Below are 17,065 nucleotides of genomic sequence, written 5' to 3'. Positions count from 1 at the left end.
ATGGAGAAAAAAAACACATAAAACACAAACACTGCAGAAAAGTTTTATTATCCTAAATAGAAAATACTGTAAAATTGGACTCCTATGTAATAGTCCTTCATGCAAGTATGCATGTTTGGATTGCCATTTTGTCCAAAATTGAACTCCCCAGTCACTTGAAACACATGGGACACGGCCACAAAGGGTCATGGGAAGTGGTGGGGAAAAAAGCTTACGTAAGACAATTGTGCGAGAGGGACATGGAACGTCTTACTGGTGCGCAAAAGACAAAAGTTCATACTTCCTGTTATGACCCCTGCTTCTTCTTCAGGTGCTGTGCTGCCACCAGGGAGGCCTACAAGGGGGACAAAGGGGTCAGATGTCCCAGTCCCAGGTAGAATGGGGTGCCCAGAATTCTCAGGGTTGTCATTACATTGCATGTAGTATTAAGTGGAGGGCGACTTTTCAGTTGACTTGGGCCCAGCCAAAGCTGTCAGGCTGCCACTGAGACATGCTTAAACCTTTGACATGTACTATAATATACACACACGTCAACGGCTTTAACACACATGGGTAAACAAACTAGCACCAGAACATGCCAACATACAGGTATGAAGAGTTCAGAAGCAAACCCCTCTATAAGCCATTAGAAAAATCTGTAAAATGACATTTTGAAATAGCATTTTCATCAAGCAATCACCATCACAAAGACAAAGCCAATTAAAGCAAGTCAAGCCCAAACAAAATTAGATGGACTGATTTTTTTAAGTTTACTAAATTAATAGACATACACATAGAAACTCTTCAGAAATACACTGAGAGGGTTTTGCATTTGAACTCTTCATACGTACTGAACGGAAGTGAAGATTGTGTGACCTTTCAAACATCATGGAAACCTAAACATCATGTAAAAAACACTTAACTCTTTGGCAAGACATGCTGCTTTTAATTTAAAAACTTGCTGTTCCATTTCTTGAGTTCCATTTCTTATTTCTTTAAAAAAACCAAAAAAAACGGGGGGTTGCCCCCACAGTCAATAAGTTTAAAGTGGTGTTTTCAGTCTTTCAAACCGAAAACCTCAGAGCCCACTTCTGACTTTGCCAAACTTCCAATGCAAGCTGAGCTTGAGCCAAGCCACCACTTGGAAGTCAAACCCAGTACTGGCTTACGCCAAGTGGGGGAGCTCTGGCTTGGTCTTCTAGAACAATCTCGGGCTCCACCGGGGTCCAGGCACAAAGAATGTACTGAGGGTCGTGCGGGCCCATGCCAGGTGGCGCCACGGCACCTACGAACTCGGCGTTGGCACGACACCTCACAGGTGTGACCACCACCGACGGCATGGCCACGCTCCTCTCAGGTGTGCCCAAGCAGGGGCTTCTGGTCTCTGATTGGTCCTCGCCATGCCTCCCCCTCCCCGTTGCTGTTGGTGCAGTCCTTCCGCGGACGGCGCTCTGCTGTGCCGCCCGTTTCTCCCGGCGATGACGGAACACCAGGATCATGATGATGAGGATGACGATGAGGAGGAGGCAGGCGAGGAAGGGCAGGATGATGAGGAGCGGGTCCGACGCGGGCCTGGGCATGGACTCCACAAACACGGGGACGTTGGTGAGGTTCACATGCTGCTGTCCTGAGGTTGTCTTGGGCGCTGTGGAGCCCGGGGGTCTGTTGTGCCAGTGGGTGGTGTGTCCTCCTGATCGACTGCGCCCTTTGCTTTTGTGCCTGTGCTTGTGTGATCTTGTGTGATTATGTTCCCTGCCCGTAACGGGATGCTGTGGAGAGGTGTCCTGGATGGTGTTGTTGAATGCCGGTGGTGGTTCAGTGGTCCGAGAAGGGTCAGAGGTGATGGCGGGCATCCTGCTCATGGGTTTGTATGGCACAACGTTGAACACAAACTCCCCTCTTGCCGGCTGGACGTTTGGGGCCGTCAGGAGAAATGCAAAGGAGTCTTTCAGGTGATGGATTTTGGTTGTGTTGCTAAGAGGCACGTTGCCCTGCAGACCTGTCAGGTTGTTGCTCTCCTCGATCGCCACTCTGCCTTGGATCACGTCCTGAAAAGTAAAAGACTTCACCAGCTTCATGGAGCCGCTCTGGCCAAACTTCAGAAGCCTGCCGTACCTGGGAGGGGATACAATCTCAAACACGGGGTCGCTGCGACTCAAGGCGGCAAGCTCGCCGGCGTCGAGAACGATTCTCCTCAGCTTCACGGCGACGCCGCTCGGAATGCGCACGTGATGGTTCATGGCGATCAGCGGCCTCACTGTGATGTTGACCCTCTGGGAGGTCAGGTTGACCTCAGGCAGAGAGAGCGTGCACTCGAAGCTGTCCTCAGGGACGCTCAGCTCGGTCATGTTGTAGGACAGCGTAGCTGAGCGCAGATCCTCGTCATCAAATTGCACCACCTTCTGGCCATCCTTGAGAATGGCGCCATACCGGGGCTGCTGGGTAATGTAGTACGTAATGCTTGCGTTTCTTTTATTGGTTATGGCAGCTAAATGCTTGGATGTAAGCACGACTGACGATTGGCCTTGCCGGAGGGTCAGACCTGTGCTGTTTACCATCGTTATGGAGACCTGTTCGACCTCCACTCTCAGGTGCTTGCTGAGCGGCTGATGCACCCCGTCGGTCACACTAAAGTTAAATACCCCGTGCGAGAGATCTCCATCTTGGATGAAGTGAACCCGGCCGCTGTTGACATCGCCCTGGGTGAAAACCGGCGCAGACTCGTTTCGGTTGTTGCTGAGGAAAAGGAGGCCGCTTTCGGGCCTGCTGGTCACAGTGTACTGGATGTCCTCTGGTGGAGTGTCCTGGTCCTCCACGTGGAGGTTCTCAGAGGTCAAGGTCACAAGGTCGCCGTGAACGACCTTGAGAACTGGGGCCAGCGTCCTAATCACCGGTGGTTGATCGTTGACGGCCGTCACGGTGATGCTGAAGGTTTCCGAGACGACCTCGGACATGTCCTGCGGTCGCTTGGCAACCGTGCCTTTAGGGTTCAGCCAGACATCAAAGGAGAAATAGTCATAAAAGTTCTCCGAGTCATCGTGTGTGTAGGTCACCCCATCTTGGTCAACGACGACCTGGGAGAAATCTGCATTGTCCGTGGTCAAGTTCTGACCTTCTACGACAATCACGCCATAGTTGGGCAGAGACGTCACTCTGTACCAAACCTCGTAGCTCAGCTGCTTCTTCTTAGGCTCCTTCACTTTCCTCAGCAAGTTGGAGGCGTCAAGTTTGGACTTGTCTATCACAACCCTTCCACCCTCTGGCACTACAGCACCTGCGGAACAAGAAATGACAGCGTCGGCTTAGAATGCAGAGAGGGGTTGTAATAAAGTTCATCTGACTCTACGGTGTGTCTAAAACACGTCTACAACACGACACGTGTACAAAGTTAGTGGTGACTACTGAGAGTAGAGCTGCAGAGCTATTAAGAGCTGAAGAGTTGAAATCACACTGAGCAACTGCAGACTTTTACTCTGACCTTTGACTTCCTGTTACAGTAATTTGACTCTCCACAGTGTTGCAAATACTCTATCTGAATGTATAGACGTTTATACCCCCATTTTTTAACTGTGTACTACTGTGGGTGTTAGTGAGAAATACTGAGGGCAATGGCTATATGTATGAATTTATGCATAGATTGATACATACACCTGTCAGTGGAGGAAGTCAGACATTGCCTCTCAAGAACAAACCCAAATAAAGCGCCCGGACCTGATGGCCTCCGTGGAAGGGCACTGAAGGCATGCGCAAATGAACTAGCACCAGTTTTTACTTATTTATTTCAACTTTTATTGTCCACCTGTACTGTTCCGAATATGTGGAAGTCCTCAGTCATTAAACCACTTCCAAAGAAGCCGGGGTCAAAAGAACTCAATGACTTTCGCCCGGTTGCCTTGACCCCCATTCTGGCAAAATGCATGGAGAGGGTTGTAATCAGACATCTCACTGCATCCCTTAACCAACACCTGGATCCCATGCAGTTTGCGTATAAGCCTCACAGAGGGACTGAAGATGCCACCCTCATTCTGACTAACATGCTCACCAAACACCTGCAAAATGCCAAGGCATATGCACGGATTTTATTTATTGATTTTACAGCAGCTTTTAACACAATGCAAATCCACATTTTAATCCAAAGGCTCCTAGACCTAGGGGCTGATGGAGGATTGGTGCACTGGATAAAGGATTTTTTAACTGACCGCCCACAACGAGTACGCACCAGAGACTTGCTCTCAGAGGAGCTAATCCTCAACACGGGGGCCCCACAAGGATGCTGTCTGTCTCCTGTGTTGTTCTCTGTGTATACTAATGAAATGTCACTGCACCACAATGTTTTTAAGTTAGTGAAATATGCTGATGATATGGCTCTAGTGGGACTCTTTTATCAGAACGACAGCACATCTGAATACGTGGATCATGTTTTTAAGCTAGAGCAGTGGTGTAAGAATAGCTCACTTTTACTTAATGTTTCTAAAACCAAGGAGCTAATTCTTAATTATACTGGTGTCCCTTCACCACTTTTAATCTCTGATCAAAATGTTGAAATTGTCAGCTGTTTTAAGTATCTAGGCACATATATTGATTGCAAGCTTAACTTCACAGATAATGTTGATGCAATATGCAAAAAGGCCAATCAACGGTTGTTTTTAATCAGGAAACTGAGAGGCTTTGGAGTAAGCTGCAACATATTGGAGAGGACATACGTAAGCCTAATAGAGAGTGTCCTTACCTACAACATTTCTGTTTGGTATGGCCACCTCACCCTGCTGAACAAGAACAGGCTGTCCAGAGTGGTGAAAATGGCTGGGAAGATCATAGGAAGACCCCAAAAACCACTGGACAGCCTGTACAGGACTGCAGTTCAGAGGAAAGCAACGAACATTTTAGATGACCCCATCCATCCTCTTCACTCTGAGTTTGAACTGCTGCCCTCAGGGAGGCGCTACAGATCATTCATTGCTAAGAAGAACATTTATAAACATTCTTTTATTCCAAATGCAATTTCCATAGTCAATAAGCTATGGAAAAGCTAGAGATATTTTGAACTAATGACTGACTTGCATATGATGTGCTGGGAGGGGTGGCTGGAGGGGGGTGGATGCATTTGTATGTGTGTTTTCTGTCTGTTTGTGTCTGTCTGTCTGTCTGTCTGTCTGTCTGTCCCTCTGTCCGTCTGTCTTTTACCCTGTGAGACCAAAGACAATTTTCATGCTTGCATGATAATAAAGTATAATCTAATCTAATCTACAATGTTTTTGGTGCATATGTAGGCCGTAGAGCTCTTTTCCAAAACGCTATATTCACCATTTTTGACTTTTTGCATTTTAATATTGGAATTGACTGTTAAGATGTCCTATCATCTATGTGTGAATTCTTGCCATTCAAATATTTTGAGAACATACTTTAAAACCTCTATAAAGATGCATTTTGCAATGCCTTTCAATGGAATGCCCAATACAAAAATCTCAATTTACCAACATTCTATAAAATGGATATATCTCATGTTGGAAAAGATCTCTTCGTATCTTTGCAGATTGTAAGGTACGAAAAGATTCAGTAGGAAATCCAAGCAAGTCTTAGTACATGAGGCCATAGATTTACCAGTGTTAGCCAGGAGAACAGTTGTGTGCTCTGGGCCCGCATTGTCATAGGACATCTAAAGTGGTTGTAATTAAGTTCATCTGGACAATGTGTGTAAACCATAAAATACAGTGGTAGCTAACCACTATTCTGAGAATATATGAGCCCATTTAAACTTAGTGTTAAGTGTCAATGCATGCTCTAAAAACAGTGTTGAATTCAACTCTCTAAATGTAAGTGTGTTCAACTCTAACACTCAAACACTCAAACTGAAAACGATTTGGTCCATATATTTTTAGCACAGTGTTGAATCAACACTGCATTTTTCTACTGTGTACTCTACACTAGTTCAAAGATAGTGTTGACTTCTGAGTGCAGATTTACCAGTGTTGGCTAGGAGAATAGTGGTTTGCTCTGGGCCTGCGTTGTCATAGGAGATCTCTATGGAGAAGGTTTGAGGCTGAAGGGAGGCAGGGGAGGCTAGAACAGTGAAGGTGAACGAGTCCTTGGTCTTCCAGCCCAAGGCATCAGTGTCAGTTTGCGCATACATTATTTCCTCGTCATTAACCTGAAAAACATGACAACAGAGTGAAACTGAATGAATAATGGGCTCAAGGTTTAAAGATCAGTTACTACAGTTACAGGTAAGTCATTATCTTTAAAGGTGCTTTATGATTGCTTACAGTAGGCTATCATAAAGTCTTCCTGATAATGGTCAGAGGTAACTAGAGAAAGAGGTTATATTAAAATACTGTGTTGGCTGACAATAGTAAATGAAAGTTAGAATATACTGTGTTTCACAGCTTTTTTCACAACCTGCAGATTCTGTTTATATTCATGTTGTGAGCGATAAATAGCAACAAAAATAAACTGAGAGAATACCCACTGAAACTGTGCGCAGGCTCTGACATTCCCTCTTTTCATAACATTTCAGATCTAATCAAACATGGCTGACACACGAAGAGTCTGCCAAAGTGCTCAATTAGCTGAATTAGCCGTGACGTTGCACGTCTCCCAAAAACGAAAACCTCCTGTGCGCGAGGCAGCTGGTATGGCAGTTCTACAAGACTCGTCTTTAGCAGCTACACAGCTACCATGTACTGTAACAGTGGCCCTAAAATGCCTCCCTTTTATTACATGTGCTATCGCTGTATCAGTAAACAAGGATACAAGGAAACAAGGACACAAGGAAACAAAGCCATGTTATTGTCACACGCATGAAGAGATGCTTGGAAATGATTGAGAGAAGCAGCAAGAGGGGATAAGACGGATAGACAGATAGACAGGTAGACAAGCAGGCAGGCAGGCAGGCAGACAGACAGAAAGACAGGGAGACAGACAGACAGACAGACAGACAGGCAGGCTGATCAACAGCCAGACATACGGCCAACTAGACAGACAGACAGACAGACAGATAGACAGACAGAGACAGGCAGACAGACAGACAGGCTGACAGGCAAGCTGACCCAACAGCCAACGAGTCAGACAGCCAGCCAGTCAACCAGCCAGACGGACAACCAGGCAGACAACCAGCCAGAGAGATAGACAGACAGACAGTCAGTCAGTCAGACAGACAGACAGACAGGTTAGGTCAGGTGAGTTCAAAAAGGACATGTTACTTCACCACGCACCATATTCTGAGTGAAGGAGGATATTTCCTTCGTGCTGTTGTCCTCCATCACCCTGACCAGTCTGCCCAGTTTTGGGGGATTCGTCACGGTGAACGTGATGTCACGGTTTCCAGTGATATCATTGAAGTCATTGGTCACCACCAGCAAGTGATCATCCGTAATGGCCTTCAGAGTGCCTGAAGAAGAAGAAGAAGAAGAAGAAGAAGAAGAAGAAGAAGAAGAAGAAGAAGAAGAAGAAGAAGAAGAAGAAGAAGAAGAAGAAGAAGAAGAAGAAGAAGAAGAAGAAGAAACACATTCCATTAGCTGTTCTATTTCCATGGAAACAGCAAGTTTATTTGAATGTTAATAGTGGTTGGTATTTCCCCCCTATAAAGTGTGGTACAGTCCGGTGCAAAGGTACAGAACTTGCAATTATAAGCCCATTCGCTTTTTTTAAAGATCAGGAAATAACACTTTACAATTCTGGCTAGAGTTTATTTTCAACGACCTCTGGTTCCAGCTATAGTCTCCACTCTATAAATAGGAAATAAACATGGACGTTTAAAGCTTCCTGCAATAGCCAGCTTCTCCTGGAGCTTTTGGCAGAGTACAGAGGCCTAGCAGAGAAAATACTTAGCCTACTATATACGTACTGTGTATTAACACCATAGGATACTATATTGACTCTTGATATCCTCACCATATATAGGCTACCTCTAGACACTACGTACACACTGTTATGCACATCTGGATGCGCCGCTCTCTACCTACCTATTCATTTTATTTCAAGATATTTTGGGGTATTTTTAGACTTCATTATGGGTATGAGAGGTAGACAGGAAGCGAATGGGGAGAGAGACCAGGAAGGGGTCAGCCGCATGCCAGGCAAGTGCCCTACCGGATGGCCACGGCCACGGCCTACCTATTCAAACGTCATGCTTTTAACTATTACTAATGTTTCTTGTTTGTTTATTGTTTGTGTTATTCTGTTTGTGAATATTCTGCTTGACATTCTACACAATTTTGTTTCCATAATGCAAGTATAATTGCAAGGAAGGTGAAAATGATATAACTTTTGATTTGTATAGATAGACCAAAGTTGAACTGTTCTGGCCTCATTCTGTGCGTGTTAACCCGCTAAGACGCAGCGTTATAAATTTGCTGTTACCAGAATGGCAATGACCAAGTCATAGTGCGTTACTAAATGCCCTGTGTTATGTCATAGTATTGTAGCACTATGGTAGTAAACTTTTCATTGACTATTACAGCGTGCTACTGGAGGTACAGCGTGCATTAAGGGGTCACAGAAGGCCAGTATGTCAAGGATCATTAGCTGATGAGATTTGTCAAGATGCATCAAGATTAGAGATATAGGCTGTATCTCAAATGCCGCACTTGTGAACTTCGGGCACTGTTTTTCAGTGCCTAGGGCGCTCACGCTGAAAATTTCAGTTGACCCAGTGCAGTGCTCGAATGATGGGCTGAAACTCAAATGGTGCACTTGTGCACTTTACTGTTCATGTTTCAGTGCTTATGCCGTATTAGTTACGCACTAAAACATAGTGCCCGAAGTGCACATTAAAGTGCGCCATTTGAGATCCAGCCATAGTGTAGGGAGGATGGAGGTGCAGTTTTGTTTACTAACCTCTGAGGAGACGTCATCCTATTACAGTAATATACAGTGCGTAGTATATTCTCATAATGGGATTGTATAAAATGATTTACAATAGGCCATTTTATTATTAGTATAATTCAAAAAATATTTTGAAGAGCTGTCACTGTACAGCAATAATCTCACTGTGAACACCAAGTTTGTTGTTAACCCACCTCTCATTATTTTTTTTAACCACAATCACACTTCATATCCAAATTCCTGCCCTGTTCAAGATGTAACTATACTTTATACTATATAAGCTATGACCAAGGCTATAAATACACTTTTTCCATCACTAGCAAATTTAGCTAGTATATGTTAAATGTTAGTAGCCACACATATTGTACACTGTCTCTACCAGTCAAAGTGGCTTGTAAGTTCTCTTTTCTACCAGCCAAACAGAGTTTTCACCACTAGTTGTCGGGTGGGCTGGTGGTGACAATGTTGAGCACTAGCTATGACTATATGTTTACTCCAATGTTTATCTGAGTGCACCTGGGAACAGCTTCAGGACCAGGTTTCTCTCCAGGCTCAGTTCAAGGGTACGGGCCATGGTGGCAAACATCTCTCGCTCAGCAAAGTTCAACCCATCGTTGACCTGGAAGTGAAACCCGCCTGACAGGGCACCTAAAGACAAAGTGCAAACACTTTAATGTGGCTCAAAGTCTTAACACTACAAACGCAGGCAAGAATAATTATTTTAAAATTATAATTTGTTGATATGTGTGCAAAATGTATAGATTTATGTAACATATTATATTCAATATATTGTATAATTTTATGCAAAATATATTTTTAAGGTGCTACAATAACAGCTGATCTACAACACCTGACTAAACTACTACTGACTAAAGAGCGGTTCAGGTATGTTGTCCTACAGGATCTCGAACGAATTGCGTCTATAATCTAACGCAAACCAAAACTGAAATTGCGTCCCGATCACGACGCATTCCCTTTCACACACATGCGCAATGGTCATGCAGCTGTCTGTAACAAGTTAGATTTAGGGAAAGTTTTGGTCAGGGCACAAATTTAAAACTCAGAAACATGGCATTCCTGACAGGTTAGGTTTAGGGATGGTTTTGGGAAGGGCACAATTGTAAAACTCAGAAACATGGCATTCCTGACAAGTTAGGTTTAGGGATGGTTTTGGGAAGGGCACAGCTAGACCAATCAGAAGCTTCCTATGTGCTGTAGACAGCAGGGAAAGCGTCGTATTCTGGACGCAATCTCGGATGTTGGTTTGGCGTGAGAAATTGTACGAAATTTCTCAAGATCAGGCTCATGTTATCATATGCTATCTGTTCAGGTATATGAAGCTGAAGCCAGTCCACTGACCAGTGTGTATGAAGAGCAGCTGGTTGGCCAGTATGTGTGCCTGTGTGAAGTTGAGGATGGGTCTGGACGGGGCCGCTTTAAGAGCCAGATGGCCGTTGGTGGGTGGGGTCACGATGAACTCCAGCTGTTCCGGCCTGGAATCTTTGTCCTCAGCGTTCAGGTCATCCACCGTGATCTCTGTGATGGATCCGACCCACACCTGAGGAAGTGGGGGAGAGACATTATTATATATTACCCACACCTAATGAAGTGGGGGAGAGACATTATCATTACCCACACTTGATGAAGTGGGGGAGAGACATTATTATTACCAGAGTTGTATGACGTATGAGTAAAAATACTAGTGATACTACTACTGTCTTTAAGGGTACTTCTAGTTCTATTTTATACAACTCTGATTATTACCCACACCTGGCCAAAGTGGGAGAGATAATCAATATTATTAATTCACAGCAATTCTTAACATTGCATCCAGGGCTAACTCAAGCCAACCAGCCAAATGCTGGTTCATTCAGAGGGGAAAAAACAGTTTTCTAGCCATATTGGCTGGTGATAGTTAAAAAGTTAATTAAGAGCCCTGATGACATCCATACTAATCATTATGATGACCCCTATACCCAGTAGTACCCATCCCACACCTAGCAAAGAGGGCCAATTACACAGCAAATTACAGAGAGACGGAGAGGGAATGAGGGAGACTGGACAAATGAAAGACATCAAGAGAGAGACATAAACAGAGATTCAGAAGGAAGGAAAGAACGAGACAGATAAAGGGAAACCATGAGAGAGAGAGAGAGAGAGAGAGAGAGAGAGAGAGAGAGAGAGAGAGAGAGAGAGAGAGAGAGAGAGAGAGAGAGAGAGAGAGAGAGAGAGAGAGAGAAAGAGAGAGATTCCCACAATCATTACAAGGTGTTATGAGATCAAAATAAATTCAGCACCAAGTTTACACATTTCTCAAATAACCAAGAAGCAGCTCTGTTTAGTGTCAGAGATAAGACATCAGTGACATGGGAGTGAGTGATCTCAATTTACCCCACATGCCCCCTGGTGGTCAAAAGGTGAATTTTCCCAGTAATTTCACAACACAAGTTGTCAGGCACACATGTTCGTATGTTTCATGTTGTGGGAATTTAATGTTAGTTATACAATACCATGAAGGCATATATCATTGAGATCAATGTCATTTTAATGTCATTTTCTTGCAACCACAGTTGAAAATTAATATGATTCTAGTGAAATAAAATTTACAAAACAATATCTGAATTCTTCAACTCAGTTCATAACCAGAGAGCTCATCTTGACACCTCGTGGTGGTGAGTGACTCACCTTCAGGATGTTGTTGACGGTGACAGTTGGGACCTCGTCATTAATGGGGGTGATATTAACGTGCACCACGCAGGGCAGGCTGTGCCTCCTGAGGACCGTATCATTGGCCACCAGCGTGAAGCTGTCCACCAGGGACTCACTGCCATCGTGCACGTACTGGATGAAGCCGTGCTCCGCCTGTGGACGGACATGCAGCCAGTGCAGAGTTTATTAACCCCTTAGCACTTATAGACGTCCTTGCACAGTCTATGTTATTACCAAAATGTCAATAAAAATGTCACCAAAATTATAATTGCAATGTCTTAATCTGTTACCAAAGGCTCTCCGTAATGTCATAGCAATGTCGTTATGGTGTAGTTGAGTATTTTCAGCAAATAGTGAGTAGGCCTGCGGCGACCCCATCTGCACTAAGAGGCTACAGATATACACTACTGTACAAAGGCAATAAGCAGTAACTACACATTCTGTCAAAAATTATTTTACATTAAAAATGGTCTTCAATTCACATCCTTTACCTTGTGACAAGGCCTTATGGTCCAAATGTGTCTCGTTTTAGAGATATTGTTATGTCAAATTTGTAGGAACTACAATCTACTTCTTTTTTGCCTTTATTGATGACAGGACAGTATGAGTGGTGGACAGGAAGCCAATTGGGAGAGAGATGGGGAGGGGTCGGCAAATGACGCCGGCCGGGAATCGAACCCGGGTTGGCCATATAGCAGATGAGTGCCCTACCATTAGGCCACGGCAGGGCCATGGAACTACAATCTACTTCCACCTAGTATCATGGATTTGAAGGCTTTTTTTCTCAGTTTCAATGTTGACGTAGTTACTGCACTTTGCCTTTGTAGTTCAGCACAGGTCATATATTCTGCAAATACAAATGTGAGTTCTGCTTATTCCGTAGCCCCTTAATGCACGCCGTACCTCCTGTGGCACGCTGTAATAGACATTGAAAGCTAACTACTATAGTACTACACTACTATGACAGTGGACGGGGCTTTTAGTAATACATTACGACTTGGTCATTGCCATTCTGGTAACAGCTAATTTATAATGCCGTGTCTTAAGGGGTTAAACCTTCTCATATCATAAAATAGATTTAAAGAGAAAGAGAGTAAGCTGACCTGTACTCTGGTGAAGGTTGGGATAGCCACCCCTGGGAACCTCCAGTTCTCAATCTGTCCGTTGTTCGGATACTCAGTCACCTGGTACAAGGCAAAGCAAGGGAAGGAAAGGCACTCTTATTTATATAGCACATGTTCGTAGCTAGAGCAATTCAAAGTGCTTTACACCAAATAGGGGGGGACATTATTCTACACAGATAAATTATAATCAGGGCCGGCCCAAGGCATAAGCCAACTATGCGATGCCTTAGGGCCCCCACATCACCAGGGGCCCCCCATCAGCAGCAAAGGTCCATGTAGGAGCCAAATCTACACCATTTCCCTAGTCCTATATTTCTTTTTCATGCACCCCTTACTGCCACAATAGAAACAGGAACCAACGGCATTATTCATGTAACCCTTTTAATTGTAAAATCCCTAAATGGCTTTCTTTTCTCCAAAAAGTGGAGTAGATGATGTGTACACGATCTACAGACAGTCTACCAATGTCCTTAGTTCGCAACCCTCACTCGTGCATGTAAATGAAGCTTATGAAGCATCTGATGCTGAGTAGGTGGTGGTATGGGGGGCCCCGGAAGAAATTTTGCTTAGGGCCCCATAAAGGCTTGGGCCGGCCCTGATTATAATGTAAGTTTACAAATAGCATGCAATTAAAAGTACAAAAGTGTAAAAAACCTAAAAAGAAAAGGCCATACCTGGTAGAGGAAGTTGAGTCCTTTAAACTGGGCGCTGGTGACCTGTATGATATCCTTGGTCAGTGCCCTGGAAGCCCCCTCCGACAAGGTCACTGGGACAACCTGCAACGGAATGTGCTGCGGAATCACCTCCATGGTGATTATGACATCACTGATCACCGTGAGGCTGTTGCTGATGTCCACCAGGAAGGTGTCGGCAGCCTGGTCTGAGCCCACGTGGACGTACTGGACGAGTTGGTCATTGACGTCCTCCTGGGTGAAGCTGCGTATGGGCCTCTCCTGGGTGCCCTGGTAGGGCTCGTCCTGCCCCACCGACCTGCGCAGGAAGCCGTTGGAGGGGGGCTTCTTCACTCGGAACACAATCTCGGTGGGCGCGTTGTCTTTGTGGGCCACCTGCGGACAATGGCACAAATACTGTATCTACTGTATGTGACAATATCATTGTACGTCTTGAGGGTTTTTAGCCTTCATTCAGACTGCACAGTGAATATGGAGACGAGAGAGAAAGACTGGGAAATTACCCTGGATCCCTATGGGAGAAGTTCCCTGTATATGGTACAGTGTGTTGGCACGCTGCGTCACAGCACCCAACAATGTCCTTGTACAGTATGTCTCTACCCAGTTTCTCGTTTCATGTGACAAACAAATACACAGTAATACTTTTTGTACATCTGTAATTATATTACATTATATACTGTATATATTACTATTATATTAAATTGGCACATTTGTTCTAGATCACAATGCATTCAATGACATAACTTTTTTTGGCATGAGTTACAACATCAATGATAAGTAAGTGAGCACTGTACGGTATGTATGAATCAATGAATAAATGAACCAAAGTATAGTAAGGATTTACTGCACTACAGTAAGGATGTACTTAACTGTATACCGCACTGTTTATTTTTAAACAAGGAACCGACATACACAACCCACCTCCAGATCCTTCCTGGTGATCTTCACAGGCTTCTTGGCCTCCACCAGTATGGGGTTATTGCGGAGGATTGTCGGAGGCTGCTGGTGGCTCTCGAGGAACACTTTCACAACAACACTGGCATCAAGCTGCAGGCCTTTGGCCCGCACTGTGAAATTGAACACGTCTAGAGGATTCGAGCCATCGTTGTGCTCATACACCACGTCCCCTGCCTTGATGTCTTGCAGGGTAAACGCCTTAGTCCTCGCTCCTTGGCATGTGAGACGTCCGTGCTTCGGAGGAAGGAAGAGGTCAAAGGTTACTTCTTGGTCGTCCCGGATGTCGAGGTTGCTGCTGACGCTGAAGTTAGCCAAGGACAGCACCACCTCGCTTCCCTTGCGGACCAACAGGCCTGTGTTCGTGGCCACTTTGATATACGGGTCCTGGGCGATGACCTCCAAGATGGTGGACACGTAGTGCCTTCCGTCCGACACGAACAGGACAAACCGGCCGTAGCTTGGCCCGTTGTGGACGAACAGGATCCTCTTCTCCTCCATGTCCTTCTGGCGGAACTGGTACAGCTTCTGCGTCGTGTCGTTCGCCAAGACGATTTCGCCTAAGGAGATGCTCCGTCTGGTGTAGATCAGCTGTCCGCTGTCGAAGTCTGAATCGGCGTCGTTATAGCACAAATCCTCCAGCGTTATCAGTCTCTGGCCGTTTTTTGCCACGTGGAAGACTTTATCGACAACGCGTACAGGTTTTTCATCGTTATCCAGCTGGATGGAAATTTTGAAGATACCTTTCACAACGTTGTCCTCATCATCGTCATCATCAACAGCATCACTTGAAATCACAGAAGCAATGAAACTGAATTCATCATAAGTTGTTTCGCTGCCGTCATGGACATACATGAGGCGACCATTAAGAATGTCCTGGTTCGAGAACAGTGAAATGTTTTCGTTATTGGTAGCCGAGTCGGAAAGATTGATTGTCGCTAACTTCCCATATTTGGGACTGTTGGTGACCTTATATACCACTTCACTGTTGGTGTTTGTCTCAGAAAACAAGTCATCTCTGGTAATGACTTTGCTGTCCCCCTCAATTAAATTTAGCCCAAAGTTTGTCAACACAATGCTCTGTGTCGATGCTTTGATAAGAAACCTGAAGTCGTGATTCGCTGAATAGGAATATTTGGAAAACACCAAAAAGGTGAATGAGTCCCTCATGTCAGCCAGTGGCTCATCCAACATCTCATATACCAATTTCTCGTCCGAAATGTTTTTCTGGCTAAAAGTGCCATTGATCCCTAGCACCTTTTTGTCAAGGATCAGGTGTCCTTTCTTTGGCAGCGACAGCACTAAAAAGTACAGTTCACTATCAGGGATTTTCATGCCTTTGGAAACAGCCCGTAAGTCCTGAGAAGTGATAGCCACCCGGCGTTCTGCATTCACCTGCATTTTGCTCTTCATGACCTTGTAGTGGATCCCCTGCACCACGATGGAGAACAGCATCTCCTCTGTGGTCATGGACCCGATACTGACCCTGAACCGGAAGCTGTCCGTCACGTTCCCCGGGTGGGATCCCGGATGCGTGCTGAGGTACCGTATCCTCTCCTTCTCCAGCAGCTTCTGCGTGAATATCCAGGTGTGTTTCCACTCGCCGTTGGAGAAGAGCCTCTGCAGCTCGCCGTACTGCGGCGGCTCTACAACATCATAGCGCACCTCCCCCACCTGCTGGGCCACGTTGACCTGCACGGCCAGGTGCTTGGAGCCCAGGACGGCCCACCCGCCCTGCGTCACCTCCACGCCCGTGTTGTTGACCACCCGGTACTCCAGCCGGACCGCCGTGACCCTCAGCACCACCGTGTTGCTCACCTTCTCCCCGTCGCTCACCCTCAAGGCGATTCGGGAGTTCTTGACCCCCGCGTGGACGTAGTACACCCTCCCTTGCTCCAGGTGCAAGTAGGAGAAGTTCCTGATGGCCTGGCCGGGCTCGGTGTCTATCTCCAGGTAGCCGGCGTCCGTGTTTACGGTGCCCAGCAGCGACACCATCAGGTCTGTGGAGTCTGGGTCGCTGACTCGGAGCGTGTCGGTGGTGAGCTGGCGCTTGGACTCCTCCAGCACCGTCAGGAGGTTGCCCTCGGGCAGGCTGATCTCGGGAGCGTCGTTGCTGGCCGCCACGCTGACGTTGAGGCGGTGGAGCTTGTTGTTGCCCCTCATGCAGGCCGGCAGCTGCTGCCGCTTGCTGTTGCCGAACACGGAGAAGGTGAAGAAGTCCGCCGGGTCTTCGGAGCCGCCGTGCACGTACATGACGCGGCCGCGCCAGAGGTCCAGCAGGCTGAAGGTGTTGTCCTCTTGGTCTGGGCCGACGTCCAGCCTCAGCTGCCCGTGAACTAAGAGAAGAGAAGGGAAGAGAAGAGAAGAGAAGAGAAGAGAAGAGAAGAGAAGAGAAGAGAAGAGAAGAGAAGAGAAGAGAAGAGAAGAGAAGAGAAGAGGAGATGAGAGAAGAGCAGAGAAGAGCAGAGCAGAGCAGAGCAACAATTCATATTGCAAACAGAGTAACACTTTCAAATTAATGTCCACAATACATATTAAAGCATAGCTATTACCTTGTATTCAAGTGCGGGTTGCTAATTAAGTGTTACCTATTATGGACATTGCACACAGCCCTTTTCCTCGGCTGCTGTACATACCACAAAGATAAATTATTGCACATAATCCTTTTTCTGAAATGGGTACCATAATAAATACAGTAATACATGTAAAAACATAGTGCTGCAAGATAATAAATAGTAATACACACACACACACACACACACACACACACACACACACACACAC

General features: G+C 45.7%; 1 protein-coding gene across 1 annotated transcript in view; it reads right to left on the bottom strand.

The window, feature by feature from the left end:
• Positions 1–720: 720 nt before the first annotated feature.
• The window catches only part of LOC134457727 (chondroitin sulfate proteoglycan 4), a 31,629-nt gene continuing 15,284 nt past the window's right edge, over positions 721–17,065 (bottom strand). The window contains exons 5-13 of the mRNA XM_063209704.1: positions 14,249–16,617; positions 13,310–13,702; positions 12,615–12,695; positions 11,488–11,664; positions 10,162–10,360; positions 9,319–9,450; positions 7,191–7,366; positions 5,944–6,127; positions 721–3,253 (exon numbers count right to left, since the gene is read on the bottom strand). Coding sequence (XP_063065774.1) covers positions 1,128–3,253; positions 5,944–6,127; positions 7,191–7,366; positions 9,319–9,450; positions 10,162–10,360; positions 11,488–11,664; positions 12,615–12,695; positions 13,310–13,702; positions 14,249–16,617 — 5,837 coding nt within the window. The 3' untranslated portion in view covers positions 721–1,127. The remainder of the gene's footprint in view (positions 3,254–5,943; positions 6,128–7,190; positions 7,367–9,318; positions 9,451–10,161; positions 10,361–11,487; positions 11,665–12,614; positions 12,696–13,309; positions 13,703–14,248; positions 16,618–17,065) is intronic.

The sequence above is a fragment of the Engraulis encrasicolus genome, chromosome 11 (assembly GCF_034702125.1).
Source record: "Engraulis encrasicolus isolate BLACKSEA-1 chromosome 11, IST_EnEncr_1.0, whole genome shotgun sequence".
NCBI classification, from domain to species: domain Eukaryota; kingdom Metazoa; phylum Chordata; class Actinopteri; order Clupeiformes; family Engraulidae; genus Engraulis; species Engraulis encrasicolus.
Note: the sequence above shows the minus strand (reverse complement) of the source record. Positions and strands in the feature narration are given on the sequence as shown.